Below are 27,972 nucleotides of genomic sequence, written 5' to 3'. Positions count from 1 at the left end.
TGAAAGACCTTCATGCTGGATTTGCAGACATCAAAAGCTGACGATCCCCTATGCTCTAATGGTTGCGGTCTGTGCACAGTGATGGTGTGACTTTTTCTTCTTTGGATTTGTCAGGTTTCTGCTGTGCTCTCGTGTATAAAAGTGCCCTTTAAGATCTTATCATTTCCATATAATTGTGTTTATGGCCTGTAAACAAGCCACCTCTCTATCTTCTTTTCAGTAAGATCACAGGTTTATGCTCCTGAAGACTTTCACTGTAAGGCATTTTATTTCACGCTTTCCATTTTTAATAGCCTTTAAAAATATGAATGCTGGAACAGGACCAAGCACTAGTGTATCAGTCATAGAGATGCAAGGTTGTTTCCACTCATCACTCCCCCGTTTATACAGCCACAGATTGCAACAGCTTTTTTTGCCACAACATTGAATTAGAGGTCAAGATTGAGCTGCTTCTCCTCTCTGCACCACAAACCCTTATCAGAAATATTGCTATCTGCTCTCCTCCTCCTTGTCCTCCCCTAAACACCACCCCAGCATGGTGGCTCTCTACACATGTCTCACCCAAGTCTTGACCAGGCTGAACAAATCCATTTAGCTTTTCTACTGTGATAACATCACAGGTCAAAGTGAAACAAACAGAAAGTGCTGGGTTGAGCCATCAAAACAGATTGGGATCTGCCATGGGGGTGCCATGGACAGTAATGTAATGTTCTGCATGAACGTGCAGGAGATGTGTTCAGAGATAATGTACTTGTATAGATAGATAGAGATTTTTTTTAATTCCACTGTGTTATCAGATCTGGAAAAATGCTGAACGAGTGGGTCGCTGCAGTATCAGTCTATTGCTACACCATGAAGGGGGAGCTGTATTCCCTAACATACACACTGTAATTGCACAGCCTCTGCAAATAATTAACTGAGCCTAACCAGACTCTTTTCCCTGCATTAAATCTGTATTATCAGTTCACTCCAAAAATTAATTTTCACTCTCAGACCCACACCCCTTTATTATAATAGATAATGTGAAATTCTCTCCCAAATAATTTGGTGGGAATACTAGAAAGAAAGGTGTTTCAGCCTGTTTGGGTAGAAGAGAAAGTCTGGGGGAGACAGAAATTACAAGAACATTCAGTCCCCATGCTGCAAGTTAAAAGCTGATCACATATATATTCATGCTTACACATGTAGGTGTAGTCATCTCACTACTGCCACACATTATGGTCTGATTTTAACAGCTAAGGCTTTCCATAGTACTTTCTGCCACAGCGTTGAACTAGGAGATAAAACGGCATTGCTTGATCACTGTAACTCTATGTCCAAAACACAGCACACTTGCACTGTGAGCCAGGGCTATTAAGGATAGACACAATCATGCACTTTGCTTAATAATCCTGTAGCCTGCTCCAAAAATGGGCCATTCATCTGGGAACAGATGCATAGTGAAACATTGAAGTTTGCTAACACCCCTCCTACACTCTACACCCCAGCATCTCCCAGAGCTCCCACTGCTTTATCCTTTTGCCCACAGCCCATACAACCCCCCATGTACAGCAATGCTGCCTGATGTGCTGTTTTTCTTCAGCGCCTTTGTGTGGGACCAACCGGAGGAGACCCATTAGGGCAGGCAGTGGCTGGAGCAGAATAGCCAGGTGGTGGTGAATGTAGAAGAGGGGAGGCTATACCAGCTATGGGTGTAGTTTTGCCAACAGAAGGGAAATAGGCATTGGGCTAAAGCTTCCCATTACTTGGGCTCCCAGCAGCCTGTCACCATAGAAAACTGCCTCTTTTATGAAATTAAACCTTCCTAAGGTAAACATTTATTCCAGATAATCATGAAACCTAAGATAGAATGGGAGAGTGTCTGGTAAGGCAAGAAGAACAACCACAAGGAGAAAGGCTCTTGCCAGAGGCAGTTTGCTTGTAGCAAAGGCTCACTGACTCTTCTCCGAAATGGAGACTACTTCAGGGCTGGCCAGAGGCCACAAGCAGCCCTCTGAGCTGAGGTACTCCTCCTACCATGGACAAATAGGATACAAGGGAGGGGAAAAGGGGCAAGCTACCTCTCTAATCAGAATGAACCTCTCAGGAACTCACCTCCAGTCCTTTTCAGAGCCTGGAAAAGTGGCTTTGAAACTTATCACTTATCCTGAGACAGTGGATGTAGACTCTAAAGCTGTCTTGAGAGCTCCTGTTGCCTGTGCAGTGTACAGTCACCTAGCGCAGTCTCCTGTAGTCCCAGTGTGGACAAAGCACTCAGAGAACATTGCACGAAATCAACCACAATCATCGGACCTATGAAGCTTTAAATCAGATTAAATCAATGATGAAACAAAAGAAGTGTAAGTACTGTCTTTATTCTGCGAAATTATAAAAGAAGAAGAGCTAAACTGAAAACAAATTCCCCACACAGGAGAAGCCACAGCAAACAGGACTCGGTGCAAACCACTGCTGTAGCTTGTCATGGGCTTTGCTTAACCCGGTAGTAGAGTGAGTCAGAAAAGTACTTTCCCCAAGATGAATCCTGACAGGACAGGGAGGAAGAAGGTGTCCGGAGGGGCAAACCCAGAACTCAGTCTGGCCAAAGCAGAAGCTGGTTTGCATTGGAACTGCCTTAACTTTATGTCCATCATTCCCAGATTGTTTTTTCCATCTCCTACAATACTGCATTCAGAAATAGTGGTGCAACCCTTCATGGCAGCTTTCAGAGACAGTCCACCTACACAGGAGAGGAAGTACATGCCATGCATCAAGGGAACCAGTCTCCATAGCTGTTCCGTCCCTGGCCAATGAGGTCCCCATTTCCACCCCAAGAACTGCCTATTCCTTACATCCAGTTGGCTCCAAACCCACCAACCCATTCCTGTCTGTTCTCATCCCCTGAAAGAATTTGAAGAAGCAACAAGATCACCTTGGTTGACTTGAAATACAAAGGGTTTAGGGTTTGTCTTTTCTTTCATTCTGCTAAATAAATACTATTTTTTTAAAATCTAAACATTTTAAATTTAAAAATTGAAAAGCTTTTAAATAGTTTCTTTCTCTAATTTAAAGATTCTTCTGTTCAAATCTTGCCTAGCTTCCTAAAGAAACAAGGACTGTGTGACAGTACTCCAAGTGTTCATTATCTCCTCTTTCTGACCCTCTCATGACATTTGAACTGGATGACTCTCTCTCAGCCAAATTTGACATGGGGGTGAGAAGTCTCAAAGACATTACAGGCTGAGCCATTTATTCAAATAAGTCCATTGTCTAAGGCCTTACAGGATTTAGGCAAACCAACAGAGAAACGCTGCTCACAGGCCCATTGAGGGAGAGCCTGAAACCTGAACTTGTCCTTTACCAACACTGGAGCATCTACCTGAGAAGGAGACCTAAGAAGGTGCTAGGTGGCTAACTCCCCATTCAGATATTCTTGCTCCCGCTGCTTGCTTTTGTTCACACTGTTCGTGTTTCTCTGCTACACAGGCTATGGAGGTCTGGAATATTCTGCTGGATGTTCTTGTCTCAAATACAAATAACGTATAAGGGTGCTTCATTAGTTCCTCATCTTCCTTTGCTCCCCTACACATCTGTTTCCTCTGCACAACTCATCATACCACACAGGTCTCCTCTATTTACAGTGGCCGATCAATCAAAGCAAGACAAGTTAGGAGCATTTTTATTTCAGTGGTACACTGAATTAATTGTACCACTCTATTTCCATTGCTATAACTAAGAAAATGCTTGTTTTCCTTCATGTTGTTTCTGTGAAACATCTGAGAAAAAACTCATGAAACACAATGCAGGGTTTGGACAACACATCTTTAAAGTGTATAGCAAAGACCTTCAGGCATCATCACCTGGCAATATTATCAACTCAGAGAAACTTCATCCATAACCATACACAAGATAATTTTTTTCCAGTCTGCTTCTACAGCAGGTGTCACTGCCCTTAATTTCCATGTTATTTTTCCTGCCTGCTGGAGCACAGGTGGGACTGCCATGAAACGTGGAAGTCTTTTTACCTGTGGCAGGGGAGGAAAGGGGAGTGACCAGGGAGCTTGCTGTCTACTTTCCTCTCTCTAATTACAGCTCCTGAGGTGGGAAAAAGATTTCTGTAGGAGAGCATTACGTGCTGCTGGTGACTCCAGCTGTTCAAAGGCTGGAGTTCCCTCACAGGGAAGATCTTTGAATACCCCAAAGGCTCAGCTGCAGCGTTCATGGGGAGGGACCTGTCCCTGGCTCTCTAGGAGCAGAGGCATCACTACAACAAACAGTGTCTCATCCCCAGAGGCCGGTGTCATCTCATGAGAAAGCCAATGGCTCTGTATTAGTTTCAGTTGAACCTCCACTAAGTAGGCAACTGGTTTAAATCCAGATTCATCCTCATGCACCCTTGCTGAGGCCAGCAGGTTCAGGGTCTTGATCAGATTACATGCCCATGTATCAGATGATTGCTTCAGGAGTCCAGTTCTGCTCCTGGCCTCAGTTATGCCATGCTATGAAGAATCCCAACAGTTATCTGTGCATGATGGGGAAGGAGGAAGAAAAAACCACCACTGCCCTTTTATCAGCTTTAAGCATGTTCCCTTTCAGTTCCGTGTCTCTTCCTCTTTTTTCCTTCACATTTTTTGCCCATTTTTATTTCTCTATGAAGCTTCGTCTTAGACTGCTTTCACCCATTTAACCAAAAAGATGAAAGACAGACCCAAATAAAAGGCAGTTACCAGAATTCACTAACCCAGCAAGGTCAACACACTGGGTTTCGAATCCAGTGCAGTTTACAGTTTCGTTACCACACTGAAAGGAGTCCACGCTGTAGCAGGCAGGACACTGGTATCCATTGGGCACATTGTCCTCTGGTGGCACTGGAAGGAAAGAGATGGGCCGTCATTGGTTTTAATGAGGGAAGGAGAGGAACAGGCCAGGTGATGGCTTAGCCAGGAAAGCCTCACCTCAGGTCGGGGCAGACAGAGAGGAGACAGGGTGTAAGGAAAAAGGGAGCTTACACGAGACAGAGATTGTTCGACAGTTGTCGCCCGTACAGCAAGCCAAGTGGCTCCTTTCTTTTACCTTCCCGTAGTTCATGGTGATAGGACCAAGCTGGCAAATGCTGGATGACAGGCAGGACTTGATGGACGAAGGGATTACCATCCCCCCTATAATGAAGTGGAAGACAGCACCAAGTCATTAACCACAAGGTAACTCCCTTCCCCTCCCATTAGTTCCTACAGCAGCAACTGCTAAGCAGCCATCCTGGAGCCTGAGAAGGATCTGGGGACAGTGGAACCACCCCAGAAGCAGCACCAGTGATCCTGGTGATCCCCTCAGAGGAATGAGGGTGCCATCACATCTGAGACACTAGTGAGGAATTTCTCCTTCTCCATGTTGTGTTTAATGGCAGGAGGACACCACGACTCCTCACAGTCAGCTGGCCTTGTTGCAGATGTTCACCTTAGCCAGAATGCCTCAGCCACAGAGCTTATGGGGTGACCCACGCGCCTCTGACCCACAGCCCATGCTTCTTCATGCACAGACTGCAGAGCACAGAGTCTATCACAAGTCTAGTCTTTCCCATGAACCAAACTCAAAAGGTGTAACAGGGGGGCAGATCAGTTACATTGCAATCTACTGAGGTCCTGCCAGCGCTGTGAGGATGAAAGGTGGCTTTGCACAAGCAGAGGGAAGACATGCACTGGAGCTACCAGCACCAAAGCTGGTAGGATATGAGATAACCTCCAGTCTAAAATCCAACAGCTACATTACTGAAGCTGGGCAATGACTGAGGCCATGCCACTAACACAACCAAGTGTGCAGTTATGTCAAGGTTCAGCACCCATCTTTGGCTTATCAACCATGGGGACATGGTGATAGCTCAGCCTTGGTGGTGCCACCAGGCTGCCTGGTGTCCCCTTCCCGGCTTGAGGAATGGAGTCAGATGCAGGCCAGTTTCTCCTTCCACCCATGGCCAGTGCACCCTCACTTCTAGATGCCAGCAACCTTGTGTCCTTCACGGTCCAGCCTCTTGACCCAACTACTCACCTCAGCCAGAATTAAAAGTCAATGCCTCCTCCCAGTATGCTGCCTAGGTCCTCCCCTCTACAACTAAGAACCAAGCCCTCCCAGTAGGAAAATACGGCTTGAGATAGAGGAGTAGAGAGCTTTTCCCATCCCGAACCATCCTGATCTCTGGGTCCTCTGTCAGTGAAAAGGAAAATGAACAGCTTATCCAAGGACTCGCCATAAGCCCAGTAGCAGAGGTGGGGAGAGAGACCTGTCCCCCAGCCCCACTTCGAAAGCCACGCCCGCATACAGCCATATAGGATGTCTTACCTACCTATCACGACCTCGTGCAGAATGATGCCGCAGGTATCTTCACCACCACTACAGGTTTTCATGGGGCCAGAGCAGCTTTTTCCTATGCTGTGACAAACCTCACACTGAAGGGAGGTCCCTGGGGAAAGAAGGAGGACGCATTCCTGGGTAGCAGTCATGAAGGATCTCACTTCCCCTTTCATCGATGTTTTGCTTCAGCATTTGATCAGCATTTTTCACATTCCGCTTCCTTTATTTTCCCTGTTTCATTGCTCAATTTGTGTGTTCTTTTTTATTATTTCTATTATTATTTATTTTAGTATGAACTTGAATTTGGGCAAGTGAGGGGAAGCCATTTTGGGATAGCATTTTACATTTTAACCACCAATACCCAGTCAGCTTCCCTTGTCTCTTATAAGATGACATATGCTTGATTTTCCTGTGGTTACTAAGGAAAGCATGCCCATCCGTTCTGGTAGGCATTCAGGTGTCCCTGGATTCCCAGGCCCCAAATTCTCTCTTTGCAGTGAACAGGTTCACCCAAAGGTCTGGGGATCAAGGATCTGCCAGCAGTTATTGACTGTGCTATATACAAACTGGGGAATGGCATATCTCTTTGTAGGCATTAGGGTAAACCGCTTTACCAACTGCCTGCTGGAACATCTTAAGCAGACCAGCATATCAGTCAGCAGGAAACACTTAGAAAGGAATAAAATGTTTATCAACAGGGACAAACAGCATGTCTACCCTGACACACACTCATTGGGACCCAAGGGTCCAGCATGTAGATTAAGGAGTCCAGGGCATGTGTCAGTTCCCTAAAACCAGGTACCATCTAAGGCACCTTGCAGTGGCTGTGACATCTACATGGGGTGGCAGGTATGACATAACCTCCAAGACACCAGTGCTCTTCTGGAGCAGAGCTGAAGGACAGTTGAAATGACATATAATGTCTAAAATGTCACACGACCCTGGGCATGAGCAAAATATATGAGCCCCTAAGTTTGTGGTAAATGGTGGCTGGAAATCAATTCAGCCAACCGAATCATAGAATCATAGAATTATAGAATCGTTAAGGTTGGAAAAGACCCTTAAGATCACAGAGTCCAACCGTTAACCTATCACTGCCAAGTCCACCACTAAACCATGTCCTCAAGCACCACGTCTACCCATCTTCTAAATACCTCCAGGGATGCAGACAAAGACCGAAGGTCTGTCTGCCTCAGAGTAACCTGAATCACTCCTGTGACTGTCCCAGCTGTATCACCAGTGACCACCGTGGGAGCTTGCTTAGACAGCCAGTTCATATTGTAAATGCCTACACCTTCATCTGCACGTTGGCTCATAGCACCAAAGATCCCCCAAGACCGGTCACTCCTCTGCAGTGCAAATCCCCCTGGATGAGAGGTTCCTATGGCTCAGATGGCAGGAACGGCCCCATGCATGGAGCACCCATTCCCAGACCACTTCCATGCCTCGCAGCCCCACAGGTCCCAGCAGAAAACTCACCTGGGTCCAAGAAAGCCAGGAAGAAGCTGAGGCGAAGAGACACTTTCATGCTGACACGATGTAAGCAGAGGAAGCTGCCAAGTGTTACTGACCCAGCACTGTGTGCCACAAGGGCTTTATAAACTGGAGGGAAACAGGGTGTTTTGGGGAAGTGGTGGTTGGGGAAGTGCTCTTAAGAATATAGATACTGCAGAGCTCTAGCACCAGTGTTTGTTTTTTCATTTAAAGCACAAGTTCTGCCTTTTCCTCCACATGAGGAATGCTGTTTGTCTTTCCCCAGTGTAGATTATGCAGCCTGTGGGGAACAGCTGGCTTTCCTGGGGTCTATCAGGTATGTCTCTGGTGCAGGCTTTGTTTGAACAACATTCAGCCTCTGCCATACATATGAATGACGGAGAAGAAACCATTTGAACAGCCCTGTTGTGCTCTCACCATTAGGCTCAAAGAAGCAAAGTGTAGCAAGAGCCAGCCAGGAATTTTCCTCTTAGCTGAGTTTTTGCTGGCTGGTTTCCCATCTGCCTTCCCACCAGACAGTCAGGAGCTCTCATACCCTGAGTACAGCAGCAAAGCAGGGAGCTTCCTCTCCAAGCTGGCATGCAGCTTCTGTTTGCAAAAAAAACTGCCAATGCACACCTTGGAGCAGGCTCAGTCGAGGGCCTCTGGGCTTGAAGAGCTGCAAAGCAAGTCCTCTAGTGTGCGGGTTTTGATATAAAACACTTGGAAGTTGATAAGAAAGTCTTCTATTGTACCTCTGGGCTTTAAATCAAACCAGCCAGCAGGGAGGGAGAAAGCATCAATGTGGCTGTGAGACAGCCTGGTCACAGCTTAGGTAATCTTACAGCAGGTTTTCCATGCACTGAGATCTCATGATGAGCTAATGTCAAGCAGCAGTGACCAATTTGCCATCAGCCCAAAGGTTCCCTGCCACATGTGCAGGTTTTATCAGGATGTGCTGCCTCACTGAAACCCTTCCCTACCCTGAAGATATCCTCTGTACTCCTGTCCTGCACCAGATCAGACACAGCCAGTTAGTTTATGGTCCTCCCGGACTTCTTGCATTGACAGCAGTGAAGAACTGTAATGCCCTTGTGCCCCTTCTCACCTGCAGTATCAGCTCCTTGGGTGAGATATTGCTCCAGGCAGACTTTTTGCTGTGTAGCGCAGCAGGATTGTTGGGATCATCTGGCCTCCAGACATAAGGGCAATCCAAACAACAAGTCCTCCACAGCAGGGGCATGCAGACCACAAATACAGAGGGGTAATGAATAACAAATACAAGGTGCAAGGACTTTCCGAGGCTTACCCAGTCCATTCTGCTGCCCAGGACAGCTCTAGCCCAGGACAAGTGCTGCCTGTGGGGAATGCATCATGTAGCAGGGAAATCCAGTCTGCTAGGGAGGGAGTCTCACCTTGAACCTGGCAGGACTAGGTGTCTGGTGAAGAGCAGAGAGGGTGCCACTGCTGAGGTTTCCCACTGATGCACAAATAAGCTAAGTGCTGCTCCTGCCTCTACCAAAGACTTCCTGAAAATCCATAGAGAAAAATGACAGATCTCAGTGATGTTTCCACTCATTCTTTTGCTTTGATTTTCTATTTCTCTCTCCCACCTTACTATCTGCTTTTCCCATTTGGGACTAACCTCTCCAGAAAAGTGGTCTTGTGACATTTCCGAATACACTGGGTAGTCCAGTGGGACCTCTTAGCTAAGCCCACAGCACTATGAGAATGGAAATTAGCGCAATCACACTGGATAAAAGCCTAGGTCCCCCAGCATCCATAAAGCTGGTATCACAAGAAGACAAGGGAGAATGATATCATCACCTTGAATTTCTTTTTCAGCTCAGAAATGGTCTCATGCCACAGTAGATACATTACAATGAAGTCAAACTTCTGACTGCAGTTAGTCCAGGATTAAAATTCATTCCTTGTTGGTCTTAAATGTCAGACTGAATAAAACCCTGTCCCCAGGCAGGCTGGGGTACTCAGATCAGGCTGATCCTGCCATTTAACTACATGTGGGTCTGCAGATACAGATAGGGAGACGGGTGGATGTGCCTGTCTCTGGTGATTTTAATTTCATGCCCTTTCATTTAAGATGATTACTGAAGTGCCTGGGGGATTTTCCCTGAACGACATGACTGCACTAGCTCCACTGAATTATATTGAACTCACCTGTTTCCCACCTCTCATGGAGGGAGGGTGTGAAGCTGCAGCCTTTTCATGTGCATTTTTAGAGATGAAACCAAGCATAGCAAGGAGGAGCCATAATCTGCAGCAATAAGAGACCTAGAAAATAAGACTTATGAGAGAAGGTGGAAACAATAAAGGTGCTCAGGGGACACCCAGTCATATCACATATATCTGCAAAAACAAGGGCTGGATAGGAAAAATTATCACAGGAGGATTACGTGAAGCATTGGGGGAATTTTCTAACTGTGACATTAGTGAAGCTGATTGCCTAGGAAGGTGTGGATCCTCCATCCTGGGTGGCTTGGAAAAACTGGCTAGACAAATACTTATTAGGGAATTATTTAAGTTGATAGGATCCTGCTCCAGGGCTGAGAGATGGATTAGATGCTCTCTCTCAAGATCCTTTCTAAATTGGTTCCTATACTTTAATTTCTTGGTGCGCATGAAGTGCCTGTCTTCTGTAGCATGTCCATGTTTCCAGAAGCAGAGGAGTGTGATAATACAATAGTCGCACTCTACAGGGAGGTGAGGCAGAGGCTGGGGAGGTGAGAGAAATTTGTGAGGCGAGAAAAGTCAGAAATCCAAACCTGAAAATAGCATTGGCAGGAAGGTGAGAAGAGGGGGATATGTTCAAAAGAAAGATGTTCAGCAGAAGAAAGATGCCCGTCTAGGCTAAAGCATGGATGAAAAACATATGTAAATTTGTCATGCAGGTTTGTGGCAGAAAATGCCAGTGGGTTTCATAGAATCATAGAATCATTTAGGTTGGAAAAGACCCTTAAAATCACCAAGTCCAACTGTTAACCTAACACTACCAAGTCCACCACTAAACCATGTCCTCGAGCACCACATCTATCCATTATTTAAATACCTCCAGGGATGGGGACACAGCCATGTCCCTGGGCAGCCTGTTCCAATGCTTGACAAACTTTTCGGTAAAGAAATTTTTCCTAATATCCAATCAAAACATCCCCTGGTGCAACTTGAGTTGTTTTCTCTCGTCCTAAGAGCCCAAACATAAAGATATGTCATCAAAGCATGAAGCTAATGAATTAGGTTTACATCACTGCTGAAGAACCCAGGTCAGAAAGTTCTGGAAAAAGTAAGAAAAGTGGCAAAGGTGTGACAAAGAAAGGAAAACATAGAAAGGGCTGGGAGTGCACAGCTTGTGTAGGAGATGCTGAGGAAAATCCTTATGCAGACCTAACTGGGGTTGAAATGGAAGGAGGTGCTCAAGGAAGAATGACAATGATGGCTTTAAGAAAGAAGTGAGATCAGAGCTAATGATAAGTCATCCAATGGTGAGATCAGCTGGGGCCAGGATGACCACCCTGTTCCTGTGATGAAACACTTGAGAACGAGCCAGAAAGCCAGCGTGTGCCTGGGCCGAGGGCAAAGCCGACACAGCCCTCGGACCGGGCAAGCACATTGTGACTGCCAGCCCTCATCTCTCACAGTTACTGCGGCTCCAAGGGATGGCAGCACTGTGAAGAAGGCTCTCCTCACAGCAGCTGGGAAGCCAGCAAAGCACTTTCTTGCAACGGCTGACAAAAACAAGAACCCAGGCAGAGGCCTTTGCAATACTCAGCTCATAGGCACAGCTCACATTGGCAATCTAAATCCAATTTATGTGTCTCACTAAATGCCTCATTTGCAGATATCCCGGTCTGCAGACACCCTTTGAGGAAATGGCCATATTTATTTGAGATTCACTGGAGGTCACTAACTCTGTGAAACCACATCTGACTCGGGAAGCCCAACACTGAAGTAGCTGAGGCTGGCAGAGTAGTATGGATACAGGAATATCATACATGCTTGCTCTGTTCTTTCTCTTCCTCAAGGCTCTGCTTACATCCACTGTTTTGTGGTTTGTTTGGTTTGTTGTTTTTTTTTTTTTTCAGGCTCCTGCCCCCTGCATCCTGCAGCCAGCTCTACGGAAGGGCATCTCTTGAGTAAGGGTCAGCCACCCACCAGCTGCAGCAGCAGCTCAATGGGGTTGGGGTGGCTGGAGAGGACCAGAGAAGCCCCCATTATGCCTGCTGCCACTGCTTGTAGCTGAGCAGACAGGAGGAGCAGGTGAGGCTCAAATCAAAGCAGAGACCTGAGGAAGAATATCATCACGTGCATGCTCCAGGTCAAGGATGATATAGTCAGATGCACATCACCGTGTCAGGTTGAAGGCCTGTCACCAAGGCTGGTGGCAGCCACAGCAGTGCTGTCCCCCCACTGTCCCCTCATTACCAGGACACAGCTCCAGAACCAGGCTGGAGGGGCCATCATGCCATAATAGCCATCTTTAACCACAATGTGCCTCTTTTTCTTCTTCTGTTAGAGGACAGTCCTGACACTTAAGCCTCGCTAGGCTCACATTTGGGCTACGCTAACACGGGGCTGCCTGTGGCTGCAGGACCCTGTACACTCCCAACAGCTCTAACACCACCAGTAAGAGAGAACAAGTCTAACAGTGTCCCAAAAGCCCAGGCATAGCTTCTGTGGGAGCAATAGAGCAAAGGTATGTCCCTTATCTCCCTTTACCCACAGTGCAAGAGGACAGAGCCACAACACGTTAGGACATTTCAACAGTGAAGTCATCCACAGCCCATAAAAAAGCTGTAGAAGAAGAATCGACCCACCCATTTTCTGAGCTGATTCCTTGTTCTCCAGAACAGATTGGCAAAACCTGCCAATCTGGTTAACCAGGCAAGGAAACATAAGACAGCAACCCTAACCCCACCATGCAGGGATTAGTACACCTGTCCCAAAGGGTGAAAGCAGGAGGAGTCTTACTGCTTGCTTGCTTGCTGGCTACAGGCTGAAGAAACTTTTGATGGTCATTTGTTTCAGCTGTGATTGCACAAATTAATAAACCATCCAGATGGTGAGAGATCAGTATAAATCTAATTGCCACTCCTGATTAGGATCTTCCCAGCAGCCCACAAGGCACCTCCTCAGCTGTGTTTCCCCCTGGAGTGCTTCACCACCTAACCCCAGGTCAACCCATTGCTGATTCGGGTTCAGTGCTTGAAACAGGAGCTGGGGAGGCAGGGCTGGTGGCACCCAGAAGGTTCAAAGGAGCAAAGCCATCCCTGCTGCCTGCATGGGAGCTCACAGTCCTGAGGGTTTGTCAGCAAGGAAGTTAGTGAGTGTCTGGAAGAGCAGCCTGTAATAGGGTGCTAATTGACACACATTAATTTCCTGTGAGGATTCCTCCATGCACAGCCATGCATTCCCTTTGAAAGTGATGCTGCTGTTACTAATGGAGCACCAGCCATGCAGCAAGGGGAAACCACACCCCAAAACAGAGCTCGGGCAGAGACTCATGGGTGCTCTGATAGCAATGGGCTCCCCCAGGGTAAAGGGGGTCTCCAGCAGCGTAGTGCCACCATGAGCTCCAAGGTGTCTACACTGAACCCTGTCCTTGCTCCTGTCCCCAGCCATGGGCTCCCTCCTACCTCCAGCCAGCACCGGACATGCCCTGCCTGAAAACACCGTTAAGGGGTTAGTTTCCAGCCAGGTCAGTCCCTTCAGGGGAGAGCTCCCATCGGCAAAGGTTTTGGGAAGAGAAGTTAAAGGCTGGAAATAATATGAATGTAATAACATAAAACTGCTGCTTAAATGTTTTCTTCTGTGGCTAAAAAAGATGGTATTTAACATGTTATCACACATATACAACACCACCATAGTGAAAATACAATCAAATAACTGACTATTATCAAATTATGTAACTTCTTAATTTTTCAAGAGATCAAGACATTTAAAGGGACATTTTATTTTACCTTTGATCCTACACCATTCATGGCAATGATGATATTAACACTGATGAATTTTTGGTACCTTGGCCAGCATATACCTTTTTAATTGAAATAATTGCCAGGGAATCCAGCTGCTTTTCAGGCATCCTGGAATGAAGATAGATTTGCATGCATGTTAGCATGTTGAACGAAGTTTCTTTTCTGGCATTGATGATCAGCAATGTCATCTTCAAGCAATCAAGACAATGGCAACTACTTAATCCACTGGTAGATGGTGTAAAAAGTAAGTCCTTATTAGATATTCACAGTCCTTATTAGACATTCATATTTCAACCTCCTCTTCAGTGATTTGCTCCAACATGTGACTGACTTAGTTAACATTTGCCAGCAGCAGAATTTGTTTGCTAAGAGAGTTCCAGGCTGGCAGCTGAGGCAGACCAGTTTACCAGTTTTAACTGGTTCGTTAAGATAAAGCCAATGCTAGCATGGGCTGGTGTCAATAGACAATGAATGTATAAGAGGAGGGCCAGTCTTTTAATACAATATTAATATCCATGCATTTTACTTATTGTTAATGGCAGTGGTTAGGACCCTCAAAATGCAATAGAAATTCAGCATTTCAGGGATTGCTTCTAAGTGGGCACTTAAGTAGTTTGTGTCTGCCCTTGTCCCTTGGAGAGCTGGCCTGACCTCAGGTCTCTGGTAACCTGACTTAACGTGCCTGAAAGTCTCTGTCTCTTCTAAATGGTTTGCTACTTTCTATAAAAAGAGCTCCCCCTTCCATACAGCTGAAGCTTGGGGTTGGTGATGAAGGTCCCAAGTCCTGGGAGGCACAAGTGGTTTCCTTTTGTGTCACACTGGAATTTGTGAAGGAAGCAATGAAGAGAACAGGGATTTATAAGCTTCCTTTAAAAGCCTAATTTTGTGGGCAAAAAAAATTTAAAAGCCTAATTTTGTGGGGGATTTTGGAGGACAAAGATTAATTCAGTCCTTTACTTATCCACTCCTTCCCTCTGGCTATCCACTGCTCCCATCTGGGCATCTCTGGCACAGGAAGCCTCCTTAAAACAGACTGCAAGATACATGGAAACAGGAGATGTGTAATGGGTAAAGAAGGGATTCATTTTTGCCCTTGATTACATTTATTCTTAAAAATATGACTTTATCAGTTTCCCACCCTCTCTTCCCATTCAGTCAATTACTAACCAAGTCCCACTGGCAGGAAACAAGATCTTATCATGGCTGAGTAAGACCTGCCTTGGAAATGGGCAGATGCAGCCAAATCAGAAAAATGAAAAATAAATTTGTTACCAACAGGCCCAAGACAAAAGGCTAGGCTGTGGCTACAAACTCTCCCCTTGGTGGGAAGTATTTGCATGCAGATATTTCTTTGAACCATCACATAGATGCAGCAGCTCTGTTTATACTGGATGTCTTTGAAGCCTGAAGATCCAGACAGCCTTATTTACCACCTTTTCTTAAATTGATCTGGAGCTGACTGAACCCTCATGACAATTTTTGGCATCCCGTCTCTGAGACGTGTGACCTCACTCCATCAATGCCATTCTCTTTTGTTGCAGGATTTTTCCTGTGTGTGCAAAGCACGCATCATTTCTAATGAGCCCAGGTGTTGTGTACTTATCAGTGCCAGCTTCTGCCTCCTCTTTCCAGTCCCTTATTGTGAAGCACAACACATTGCATAAGAAAGAGCCTGGAAAGCCATGCCCTACAGCACCAAGAGACATGCTCTCAGCTTTCCAAATGATGTTCATCTTTCCCATCACTTTCCAATCCAACATTATTCATTGTGTGATAAGCATCATAAAATAAAGGTATTCCCAGATGAGTGTGTCACACAGCACTAAGAAGAGCACATTTGCTAAAAACCTGCATTGGTTTGGGCAGATTTTCTAGTCAACAGTCACTTTCAGAAAGCAAAAGCTGTTGTTCCGTTTACCTGGTTGTTTTTAAGAGCTGAAGTAAACATATTCTTTGTCTTGCATTTTCTTACACATTCATGAGGAAATGAATCCATTGCTCAAGGTATGGCAGGCCCCCAGGCAAAACAACTGTTTGACAAGTTGTAATACCGTGGGATGTTCAAATATTACAGCAAACATCAAATACCCAGGAACTGCAAACAATGAATGGCAGGGGGAGAGATCCAAGCAAAGCTCCACAGTACCCAGCATGGAGACACCTGCAGTAGCTCAGCACAAGCTGGTACAGCTTGTGGCACGGCACCATGTGGAGAATGTCAGCTCAGGTCCTGCAAGTAGGTTAGGTGTGGGGCTGCCGTGCTGACCTCCAGGATCCAGAGCGAAGGGTGCTACCCTGCACATCATGGAGATGCTCACACAGCAGCCTCCCATCTGGTTACACCAGTGACTGGGGAGTCAGAAACCAGTAGCAGCTGCTGGTGCCAGCTGGCCAGTGTCCAGAGCTGTGTATGAAACAAGACAAATTACTTTTTGTCATTGTTTGCCTTCAACTGGGCAGATTGGAAAGAACCAGGCAGAAGCAATGAACAGAAACAGATGAGTAACCTTGCAAGGGACAATCAAACTCTTCCATGGATGCCATACTTCTCCCTACTCAGCCCAAAAGGACATGAACCAGAGTTTCTCACTCATAGGATCATAGAATCATAGAATCGTTAAGGTTGGAAAAGACCCTTAAGATCATCGAGTTAAGTCCCTAACAAACACTCTGGTTGTGGGGATAAAAACCATTCTGGCAAGGAGCGCTCACCAGGATAATATATGATAATAAATACATTTTCACACACAGGCCCTCACTCTGCTACACCAACCAAAAAGCAACTGGTTTCAGCAAGTCAGGAGACTAGGCTACAAGATGTCTTGGGGTCCTTTGCAAACTGTTTGTTTACATGAAATCAAAGTTTTACAACAAGAATATGTCCCAATAAAAAGTTTCTTAATCTGTCAGTGACATATATGCAAACAAAACCCCCCCAAACATGGTCTTTAATCAGTCTGCCCCACTTCTTGAAACCTGGGATATTATACATATACTTGATAGGGGTGATATACTGATAAATGGATGGGGTTTGTGTGTCTTTTAGGCCTCAAGGAATCATCTGGGAAACCACAAGATTTTAATGAGCCTTCCCCAGAGACATTAGGTTTTATGGAAACAGATTAAAAGATTTTTACTTAACAACTTAATCATGCAATATAATGTATAAATAAAAAATAATGCCATAGAGATAAGACATGGGAAATTCCAGTGCTAGTGATATGAAATGTATGGAAATGATAATTAGGTGGCTACAAAATGAAAATAAAAACAAATGTGGGAGAAGAAAGGCAGATATGCAAAACAGGGATTGTAAGACTATTAAAAGACTAGGGCAGTTTCATATTAGAGCAAAAAGTCATCCCTAACATAACTTTTTTCAATAGTTTTTGTCATCTTCATACTTGAACTTTCACATGAACATAGAGTGAAAGATTGAAGTATACAACTGGGATCCAGATCTCTGCATTGTCTTAATCAGTTCTTTAAAATATCTATATAAAGTCATCAAATACGACCATCACATTTTATCTCAGTTTGAGGAAAGCCAAAATTACATTCACTGGTTACATGGAAAACCATAGTGTGAGGCTGACACAAAACAAAAACTGTGGCACGCTGGTACTGCCTCCTGGGAAAGGCTCCAGAGAAGATTTTGGGGCTACAGGAGGGGACATATTGCCAGGAAGAACCTTGGTGAGACCATGGGAGCAATATTCCTCCTCTCCATAACAGGACCTTCTCGAAGTCACAGTCCCAGGGAAGAAAGACCTGCTGACAATGCGCAGATGTCCGATGTATCTTAGGCCATGCCTGGATCAGAGCAAGCCAATAATGCAACTAATGGAAAGACTGCTCTTTCTATTCCTTCTCTTCATTAACCAATGAAACTAGGAAGTAATGTCTTTTGATCTAGAGAGAGATTCAGTTTCACTTCAAAGGAGTGTTTTAACACTTTCTCCTTTTTAAAGTTTTGACCGATTGTGAAGTGAAACAATTCTTTCTTAAAATAGCCTCCAAAACATTACCTTCTCATCTGTCCTGTCCAATGCCACTCTAGCGTACACTAGCTCTACATTTCTTCATGAATGGAAAACACATTTCTCCCCTGGGACTTCTACCTGATGCCCGTGACAACTCATGTACTGGAAAGTCTGCAGCAAGCAGTGGGGAACTCTGAGCAAGCACTCTGAAAAGCAGAATATGTTGGGATTTCTATAGATCCTGGAGAAGCCCTCCAGGCCTCCTCAGTGGAAAGGCATAGCCTATCCAGGTCTGTCTCCTAGTGGCATGTAACCAAACCCTAAAAGTGCGTAGAGTAAAGGCAAACAAGGAAAAACATAATTAAGGAGGTTCAGCTTGTCTCTTCAGCCTGGAGAAAAAGGAATTACATGTGCTGGGCAAAGGGGATTGGTGTATTATCCCTTTTCTCTTGCAAAAGGAAATGTTCACTGGAGGAAAATATGAGCTTCAACAGGGCAGCCACACGCACCTCATGGGATGATTGCATTTTGGGAGTTGTGGCCATGGACAGAGTGTTAGAAATTATCATCGTGACCCTCTTGCTGGGCAGATCAGGGAACGCAATCAGTGCAGACCAGCCAACCAAAGACAGGTCACTGAGTGGCCCAACACTGCAGATCCAGTAGTTGAGCTTGTGCTGTGGGGCACAGCTCAGATCATCAGGTCAGGGAGCAATTTCTGAGGACTTGTCTCTGATTAGACTGAACACTGAGAAATGCTGCTTTTCTCATTCCCACTTGCCTGCCTGACTCGGACATGGGAGCTCAGTTTAATACAAGTGGGCAAAAAGCTCAGAAAATGTTGGCATGAAGTACCACCACTTTGTGATCTGTTAATTACAGGTGCATCTGCACTTTGAAGGAGTAGTCTGAATACAGCTGCATCCTTAGAAAAGAGTACGACATCAGTAGTGAAAAATTTGCACATGCAGCTCCATGTGCAGAGGCAAAAGAGGATGCAAAGAAGAAAATGAAGATGAAACTGGAGCTTTGAGAAAGACTTACATACTCTTCCTATCAGACATCCCACAACCGAATGGAGAAACAGATGAAGTATAGACTTTGCACACCCTAGCAATGAGATCTGGACTCCCAAACCCTGTCAGTCTTGTGGCTGACATGGCATCATGCATGCAGTAACAGCTATAAATTTGTTCTAGCACATTCCAATCAAACCTGTCATTATTATTAACCCTTTGAGCCCCACATGGGCCGCCAAAAAGGACTGTCACGGTTTAACACCAAGCAGCAGCTAAGCACCACACAGCTGCTCGCTCACTCCCCCACAATGGGATGGGGGAGAGAATTGGAAGAGTAAAAGTGAGAAAACTCATGGGTTGAGGTAAAGACAGTTTAATAGGTAAAGCAAAAGCTGTGCACGCAAGCAAAGCAAAACCAGGAATTCATTCCCTACTTCCCATCGGCAGGCAGGTGTTGAGCCATCTCTACAAAAGCAGGGCTCCATCATGTCTAATGGTTACTTGGGAAGACAAATGCCATCACTCCTAACGTCCCCCCCTTCCTTCTTCTTCCCCCAGCTTTGTATGCTGAGCATGACATCATATGGTGTGGGATATTCCTTGGGTCAGTTGAGGTCAGCTGTCCTGGCTGTGCCCCCTCCCAGCTTCTCGTGTACCTGGCAGAGCATGGGAAGCTGAAAAGTCTTTGACTGGTATAAAAACTACTGAGCAATAACTAAAACATCAGTGTGCTATCAACACTATTCTCACCCTAAATCCAAAACACAGCACTATACCAGCTACTAAGAAGAAAATTGACTCTATCCCAGCTGAAACCAGGACAGGCTGCTCCAGTTACTCCGACCTAAACACATCTGTTTTTATACCACCTGTTGCTAAGGGAATAGCTTTTGTGTTCCACATGGGTTTGCATCCATCAAGACCTGCTATTTATGAACCAGGTGGAAAATAGCTGTGTAAATACAGGTCTTGTCCTGCCTTTTGTCTGTGCCAAGGAATAGATATTTCCTGCCTTACTGGCCTGTCAGAGCTGAGTTGTTCTTGAGGATGGAGCTGGGTAAGCAGAAAACCAGTGCCTTCTCCATATGCATCCAAGGGTTCAAGAGGGCTCCTAGTAACAGAAAAAGAAGCTGTAGCCACATGAAGCAAAGCTCTGGTGCAGCAGAAGTTGACATTGATGGCAGAAATGTGTTCCAAGGATTACCTCTGACCTGGCAGGCTTTGTTCTGGATCAGACCCAGCACGGTTTGTACTACGCTGTCTCTAGCTCAAATCAGATGTCATCTGACTGCACTAAGCTCATATAGGGTCACACGATGGCAGTTAAGCCAAGATCACCACTTCCTTCTCCCATATTGTCTGCTCTGAGTGTCCTCCTCCTTTTCCTTCTGCTTCCTCCTCCTTCTCCCTTGCTCCACTGCCAGTGCTCTTGTGCTCCCCTGGCAAGGCAGTTCAGGGAGCAGATCCATCTAACACTCACCCAGCAATGAAGAGGGCAATATGGTCAGGCCACGTGGCCAAGCTGGCAGGGACAGAGAGGACAAGGTGGCAGCAGCCCACATGTGGCTTGGCTGACGCTGGCAGGGAACAACACACTAACTCCATCTTCAATGATGTAATGTGTGTGCTTTGTCAGGCATGTATGAAAACATGCCTGCTGCCTAAAGCCTGTATTATGCATCCTGGCTAATTGAATTTAAATTTATTCAGGACTCAAACCTGTTTTGGTTCAAATCCATGTTGTGACATGACCCAGCAGCATATAGGCCTGGTACTGAGGGTTATGGAAGCACAAGCCCCATCTCCATCAGTCACACAGTCCTTGGCTCTTTTGCTGGGACATTTTGCAGGGTCCCAGGTTCATCTTTTGGGATGTGTGCACACCTCTATCATGGACAGAACAACTCAGTGGCCCTCCTGCAAAGGAAGCTAAGAAATTAATTCCTCATCACATGGGGCTGAACTGAGGTCACTCAATACTTGGAAACTCAAATATGTCATAGGATTCTTATGACATCCCCATTCCAGGAATGAACTGGTGATTCGGATTTCCTAGACCTTCCTATGCCCTGGATTGCCCACAGTTCAGCTTTTTAGAACATGATACTTAAGCTTGTCACCAATAACAGAACGTGCATAGAACATGGGATTCCCCTCCTCTGCTGGACTGACGTCCATACCAAGAGGAAAAAGGCTCTTCCTTCTCCTTTTGCTCATCACCATGTACCCATAGTGTCACAGCCAAAGGAAACTGCTTCTTCCTCTTACAGACTGTAAAGGAATAAACCACAACCCTCTGTAGACAGAGGAACTGGTTTCCACAAGGGAAGATGAATAAAATCTGCATAAAACCAAAGCCAGGATTAAAACACAGTAATCCTGGACAATAGGCCAGTGCCTACTGATCCAAAGCGCCTTTGGCCCCAAAGGAAATGGCTGTTTAATTAATGTCACTAGAAGGGAGGCATGTGCATGGCTCATATGTGCTTTCTGCCACGGTTACAGCTCGCAAGAGCATATTTTGCCAAGAGCAGCCTGTTGGCAAAGCCCCATGTTTTCCACAGCCTAGAAGCATGTATCTCTCCTCATTTCAGAGATATCTTCTACTGTCAGTGGGCTACTCCTGCTGTTTCGAGAGCCCCTGCCCAGGCACACTAACCCCTCCAGAGTTAGCCTCTGCTTCCACTAGAGAAAGGAGCTGAGTCCCTTATGCAATATTTAACAAGCCCTCAAAGCCAGAGATGCTTTTGTCCCTGTTTCAGCCTAGAGCATGGATGCAAGACTCGACTAGCCCAGAACTTTAACAAGGCATCACCAGATGAATCATTACTACCAAGTTATGTGATTACTTAACATTCTGTGTGCATAACTGGATGAAACCAGTCCTCTCCCCTCTCCTTCTTACTCCTTTGTCCAATCTCCCAAATTATCTTCATCTATTGAAGCCAAGATCCTTTCAGTACCTCCAGCTTGCCAGGGAGAGCTGCCCCAGCTTGCTAGCTGAATTATGACACACCCTCCAAATAAGACTCTGGCTCAGAAATCACTTAAGTGAGAATATCCCTTAACTGCATAACAAGGAAAGCACAGTTGGATGAGTAATTGATTCAATTTGGATTGGAATGGAAAAAACCTAATTGAGTCCTACTCTAAGTTTTCTCCTCCTGTACTTGCACAGACTGCAGCAGGTCTGTTCTCGGGGCTCAGAGATGAGTTGAAGGCTCTGGGCTAACTTTCCTGCAGAGGTTGACTGGCTCAGGGTCACCACCTGGGATTCACAAGCAGCTATTCTCTTATTGCTAACAGAGAGTTGAGAGAGGGAACCCCGGGGCTGCACGGGTGGAAAGGAGGTAGTTCTTCTGCTTGGGGACTTATCTGAAGGGCTGTTTTGCAGTGGGATGATGCTCAGACTTTCAGGACTTGACTATAAGCTGTAAGGTTGGGAATAACCCCAAGGCACAGCTTAGACATGATTTTTGGAAAGGAGAGGGGGTTCCTGTCAACTGAGGAAAGGGATGACCAACAGGGAGACAGGTGCCTCACAAGGGAGAAAATGGGAGTATGTCAGCACTGCAAGAAAGTTGAGGAGATCTCCAATTTTTTGTTCAGTAGTGGAATTGTAGTGGTACAATTCTTCACACCAAAGATAAGGGAAGGTAAGCTGCATCCCTCTGTGCCTCCATGCAGCACCCAGAGTAGCTAAAAGCAAAGATGGGAACCCAACATGGAGCAGCTGTCGCTGCCCTCTTGCCCTGTGCCTTGACTTATCTCAGTCTGTAGGGTCTGTGACAAATCTTTTACTAAATGCACATGCAGCACCTGGCACAGAGGAACCCGGAGCCCAGCAAGGCTGCCAATTTATTAAGAAAAATAAGAAACAAAGTCAACATGATCTCAAAGAATGCAGAGCAAAGAGAGCAAGCCTCTGCCAGGGCAGGGACGTTTCCTTCTGCACTTCAAGGGAGATCTTTAGCAAAACCAACCCATTTCAGTTTACTTAATGTGTGGGGAGGAAGGGCTGTACAGGAATATGCAATACAGGAGCAAGTGTCAGCTTAGCCATGTCTAAGACAGGACAGATCTTCTTGTCCCTCTGACATGCCTATCTCCAGCTATTCTAGCAGTATTTCTGCTTTTCCTCTGCAGATAACACGTTTGAATACTTTAAGATGGACACAGGATGTAAATGGTGTCAGCTCTGTAATGCAGAGAGTCTGCACCGACACATTACAAAAGTGTTGTATGCTCACATTATTGCTGCCCTCCCACCAGCAGTGGCAAGCAGAATACCTTCCTTTTTCCCTAGGAGGGACAGCAAGCACACGGAAACAAAAGTCCACGGTCCATATAAGAGCTACCAACAAGGTCTGGAGAGAACACAGGGGTGTCCGTCATGAGGTTTGTAAAGAGTTTTGCAGACAGAATTGTGGCATCCCTCATGGCACCATCCACATTGTAATCCTTCATGACATCACCCTTCTAGAAGAAGAACAACCCAAGGTTTCTTTCCATACGTTCAGGCTGGCACAGCTTGGAGTGGCAAATTGGTTCAGCACTTCCTTGGGCAGGGGAGGAGGGCTTTTCCCCAAACATTGATTCTCAATGGATTCCCGTCTCTGCTGCTTAATCTTCTTTCTGTGCACTCTTGATTCCCACCACTCACCTACCCTGGGGACATTCACTTGAGTGTTGCCACTCTATTAAATGTGAATTGAATTAGGCAGGAGGCAATTATCTGTGCTGGAACTTTCCCAGGGTGTCAGAGCTAACATCTTCAGCAATATCTGATGAGATCTTTACAGACCACAAGCAACACAGACATCATTTAAAATTATGGTGCTTCCCACACTGCTCCTTAATATGCTTTTGGGACACTGCACTGCAGAGTTAAGTCAGAGGGAAGAGTTAAATCACACCCCTCTTCATGAAGCAATTGGGATTTTCTTTGAGATCTCTTTTGAGTGCAGGTCTGCTGCTATGGTTTTTTATTCACAGATGGCTGAAAAACAGTGCTTTGGCATGAGCCATGTTTGGTGTGCAAACAGCATGCACGTTAGCATGCTGCTGAGTCTGTAGGGAAGGATCCACCATCAGTGCAGGTATTGGTGAAGGATATTCCTGCCCTTACCATGATATCTTACTATATTGTCAATGCCCGGCTGAATATGAGCCAACAATGTGCTCTCATCACAAATTAGGTAAACCACACACGGGGCTAACTTAGGACAGTTGTGGCAAGCAGACCGAAGGAGTTACTGTCTCCACTGTTGGGCCCCCAGTTCAAAGGGGGCATCAAGAAACTGGAGAAGGAGCAGAGGAGGGCTGCCAAGATCAGGAGACAGAGCACATGTCCAGGAAGCAGAGATTGAGGAAGCTGGGATTATTTAGTCTGGTGAAGAAGAGGCTGAAGGCAAGATCTAATAGCAGCCAACAACTAGTTGAAGGGCAACTACAAGGACGGTGCAGATCAGCTCTTCTCAGCAGGGGAGGGTGATATAACAAGGGGCAACAAACTGGAGTTCGGGAGGTTCAGGGTGGACATGAGGAAAAGGTTTTTAGGTAGGAGGGAGGACCAGCTGGGGGTCAGGTCACCAGAGATGGAGATATTATCCTTGGAGTTTTTCAAGACACAGGTAAACAAAGCCACAGCCAGCCTGATTGAGTGTTGTGGATAGTCCAGCTAGTCAGAGCAGAAGGTTGGAGGGCAGATCTCCAGAGACCTCTTCGGACCATAGCTCCTGTGGTAGAGTCCTTCCATCAGCTTTGTCAGCTTTCTGTGGGGCCACAGAAGGGGTCAGGAAATTGCTTTAGCTAAAAAATAAGCCAGAAAATAATGATTTGTTTCAGACAGATCTATTCTAAGAGTTCCCATGCCAGACTGGGAACAGAGATGAGTGGTCTGTGGCAAATAGTGTCCAGGTTGCCACCACTACCAACAAAGCATATGCAGGACCACTGGTAACCTAAGATACAATCTGTCTCAGAGAAGTTTATATTTTGGATTTAACACAGATTTGTAGCTTCCTAACTGAAGCAGTCTCATAGCCCTGCAGAATATGAATGAAGGACTGCAGCCCTCAAAACCTAGGTTAGGGGATCAGTCTCCCTCAGCTAAATCATCCTTGACTTACTGCTTGTCAGTCTCAATCCAGAGCTTGTAGTGAGCCACGTGTGTGGGTACATGTGAGAGAACAAGAGTCCTGCCTCACCATACGATAACGATTCAGCATAAGTAATTTCACAGAGAAAAGACTGCCTCCTAATCAAGTCAGTAATGAAAGAGGTAATTTGTGGGGAGAGGGAGCAAGATTTGAATCTGAACAGAACTTCACATTGAGTTTGGGTATAAAAGGAAGATAAATATTAAAATGTGCATTTGCTCCCATGAAGGGCAATTTAAGGCTGCAGAGTTTGCATAAGAAAAGCGCAACAGGACAGGTAGAGAAATGGGTCCTGGGCTAGCTGTGTGATACACAGCAAGAATTGACATGCAGGCCAGCCTTAGGATGACTAGTACAAAGTGTTTTCTCTTATTCTTCCCTTCTTCCAGCATTTCAACTCTTCTGTTTATTTTGCTTTCATAGACTAATTCTTTGTTTACTTTTCTTTAGCTTGTCTGGCATTGCATTTCTCATTGAATTAATTGCCACTCCAAGAAGACAATGCCAACAGATGTGATAACGCTCTCTCCTGCCCATGATACTACAATACTCCAGGAAACTAAAGGGTTATAAGCTGTACTTCACTCACATGCACAGACCACGCTAGGGATATATGATGGAGAGGGCATGTGAAAAAGACATGTTAGCCAGGAAAGCTCTTTGGAATGCACTAGGGTAGTAGGGAGAGCCTCTGAGGTCCCCCAGTTAGTCATACAGTGCCTGTGACCTGCAGTGGCTCCGACTTCATTTCAAACAGCATCAAGGTACAAAATGTGGGTTTCTGGTCTCACATCCTTCCTCAGTTTAAGCCAACTAATCTTTTTCCCTCCTTTTGAATAATGGCATTGCCTAACCCAGGAATAGTGGATTGTTTGTAGGTGTTGTGAGTCCATGGCCAAAGATCTGGTCACAAATGATGTCTTGACAGATGGGACAGGCTGGGGCCACACAGTTATTGCAGCTCACCACAACTCATTAAGCTGTAATATCTTGGTTGCTACTGTTCATGTGCCCATAGTCCAGGGTATACCAAGAGGGAAAGGAGAATCAGGAAATCTGAATTCTCATCACGTCCCAAGTCTGCTACCACACCAAAAGCATAAGCAAACAGCAACAAATGCTGCACTATACAGTGTTAATAACTGCTCCAGAAATATTTTTCCAAGCTAGATGCCCAAGGACTGATTGTGTGAGCAGGGTTGGAAGAGCAAAAGTCAGTGGTGAATAAATGGTGTCATACAAATTCAGCAAAGCCTTCGCATGGTAGCACCCATCCTGGCTGAACTTTCAAGGACCTTGACACCCATCGTGTCAAGGACTGAGCACAGAGCTGGAAGGATCTATCAGACATTGGGGTGTCAGGGGGCTATTGCAGCCACCAGGATGTGCGATCACTTCCTCCAGCTGGTCAGACTCCATGTGGGAAGCCATCAGTCGTCACCACAAAGGGGTTGGCTCCCAACCCTGGGTAGCCCAAGTATCTGGTGCCATCGCCTGCTGGTTTTCAAACATGTGCCTTCATCTTTTATCCCATGCTCCTCACTCCTGGGGGAATTTCCTCAAAAAAGACCTTCTGGAAACCTCACACCCCTGTTCCTCACCTCCTTGCACCCCTCTGTGTTAAAACCACCATTTATCAGGCTGATCCTTAAGGTCTCACTCCCATCTTCTGTCCCATGGGTCTTCATCCAGCTGTTGGTTCTTGTCTGATATTGGCTGTAAATCCCATGAAAGAGGCATGCGTGCTTAAGCGCTGTGAGGTGCACGGGAGTCCACATCCACAATTAGGTCACTTATTCTCTATTATGGCAACAGAGAGGCGGAGGCAGGGAAGAAATGCACAAACACTATGGAAACAGGCTCTGGAGGAATCCCAAAGCCTCCCTGGTTGTAGAGCCAATGTCTACTAGTACAGACAGTCAGCTTTTTTGTTCAAATCACTTTTCAGCCAAATGTGGCCTTCTTAGGAAAAGGGAAACTTCCGCAAAAAGTGTAACTACGCCCACATCTCTGGAGGTCAGTGCAGAGGGAGCCAGGTGATGCCCCCCAGAGACAGTCATAGAATCATAGAATCATAGAATCATTAAGGTTGGAAAAGACCCTTAAGGTCATCAAGTCCAAGCTGGTAACCTAACTGCCTGGTCCACCTCTAAACCATGTCCTAAGCACCACATTCGCATGTTTTTTGAACACTTCCAGGGACTGTGATTACACCACTTCCCTCGGCAGTTTGTTCCAATGCCTAACCACTCTCTCCATGAAGAAATTTTTCCTAATATCTAATCTAAACCTCCCCTGGCACAACTTGAGCCCATTTCCTCTCGTCCTATCATTTGTTACTTGGGAGAAGAGACCGACTCCCACCTCGCTACAGCCTCCTTTCAGGTAGTTGTAGAGAGCAATAAGGTCTCCCCTCAGCCTCCTCTTCTCCAGACTAAACAACCCCAGCTCCCTCAGCCGCTCCTCACCAGACTTGTGGTCCAGACCCTTCACCAACTTCGTTGCCCTCCTCTGGACATGCTCCAGCACCTCGATGTCCTTCTTGGAGTGAGGGGCCCAACACTGAACACAGGACTCGAGGTGCAGCCTCACCAGTGCCGAGTACAGGGGCACCATCACCTCCCTGGTCCTGCTGGCCACACTATTCCTGATACAAGCCAGGATGCCATTGGCCCTCTTGGCCACCTGAGCACACTGCTGGCTCATGTTCAGGCGGCTGTCAACCAACACCCCCAGGTCCTTTTCTGCTGGGCAGCTCTCCAGCCACTCCTCCCCAAGCCTGTAGCGTTGCATGGCGTTGTTGTGACCCAAGTGCAGGACCCAGCACTGAGCCTTGTTGAACCTCATACAATTGGCCTTGGCCTATCAATCCAGCCTGTCCAGGTCCCTCTGTAGGGCCTTCCTACCCTCCAGCAGACCAACACTTCCACCCAACTTGGTGTTGTCTGCAAACTTACTGAGGGTGCACTCAATCCCCTCACCCAAATCATCGATAAAGATATTAAACAGAACCAGCCCCAATACTGAG

General features: G+C 46.0%; 1 protein-coding gene across 1 annotated transcript; it reads right to left on the bottom strand.

The window, feature by feature from the left end:
* Positions 1 to 2,335: 2,335 nt before the first annotated feature.
* LOC104021225 (phospholipase A2 inhibitor gamma subunit B) lies at positions 2,336 to 6,494 on the bottom strand. The gene is made up of 4 exons (XM_009474774.2): positions 6,314 to 6,494; positions 4,986 to 5,135; positions 4,704 to 4,844; positions 2,336 to 2,716 (listed from the first exon to the last, which is right to left on the bottom strand). The coding sequence occupies exons 1-4, from the start codon at positions 6,492 to 6,494 to the stop codon at positions 2,493 to 2,495; spliced, it is 696 nt and encodes a 231-aa protein (XP_009473049.2). The 3' UTR covers positions 2,336 to 2,492.
* Positions 6,495 to 27,972: the final 21,478 nt, after the last annotated feature.

Source organism: Nipponia nippon, unplaced genomic scaffold (genome assembly GCF_047370975.1).
Source record: "Nipponia nippon isolate SJK-2023a ecotype South Korea unplaced genomic scaffold, ASM4737097v1 scaffold_29, whole genome shotgun sequence".
In the NCBI taxonomy this organism is placed as follows: domain Eukaryota; kingdom Metazoa; phylum Chordata; class Aves; order Pelecaniformes; family Threskiornithidae; genus Nipponia; species Nipponia nippon.
Note: the sequence above shows the minus strand (reverse complement) of the source record. Positions and strands in the feature narration are given on the sequence as shown.

Excerpts from the sequence above, each read along its gene's own strand:
- LOC104021225 (XM_009474774.2), bottom strand. The coding sequence starts at position 6,494 with ATGAAAGGGGAAGTGAGATCCTTCATGACTGCTACCCAGGAATGCGTC. Across the intron at positions 5,136-6,313 it reads TCTGCACGAGGTCGTGATAG|GGGGGATGGTAATCCCTTCG; the intron begins GTAGGTAAGACA and ends ACTTCATTATAG. Across the intron at positions 4,845-4,985 it reads TCGAACAATCTCTGTCTCGT|TGCCACCAGAGGACAATGTG; the intron begins GTAAGCTCCCTT and ends CTTTCCTTCCAG.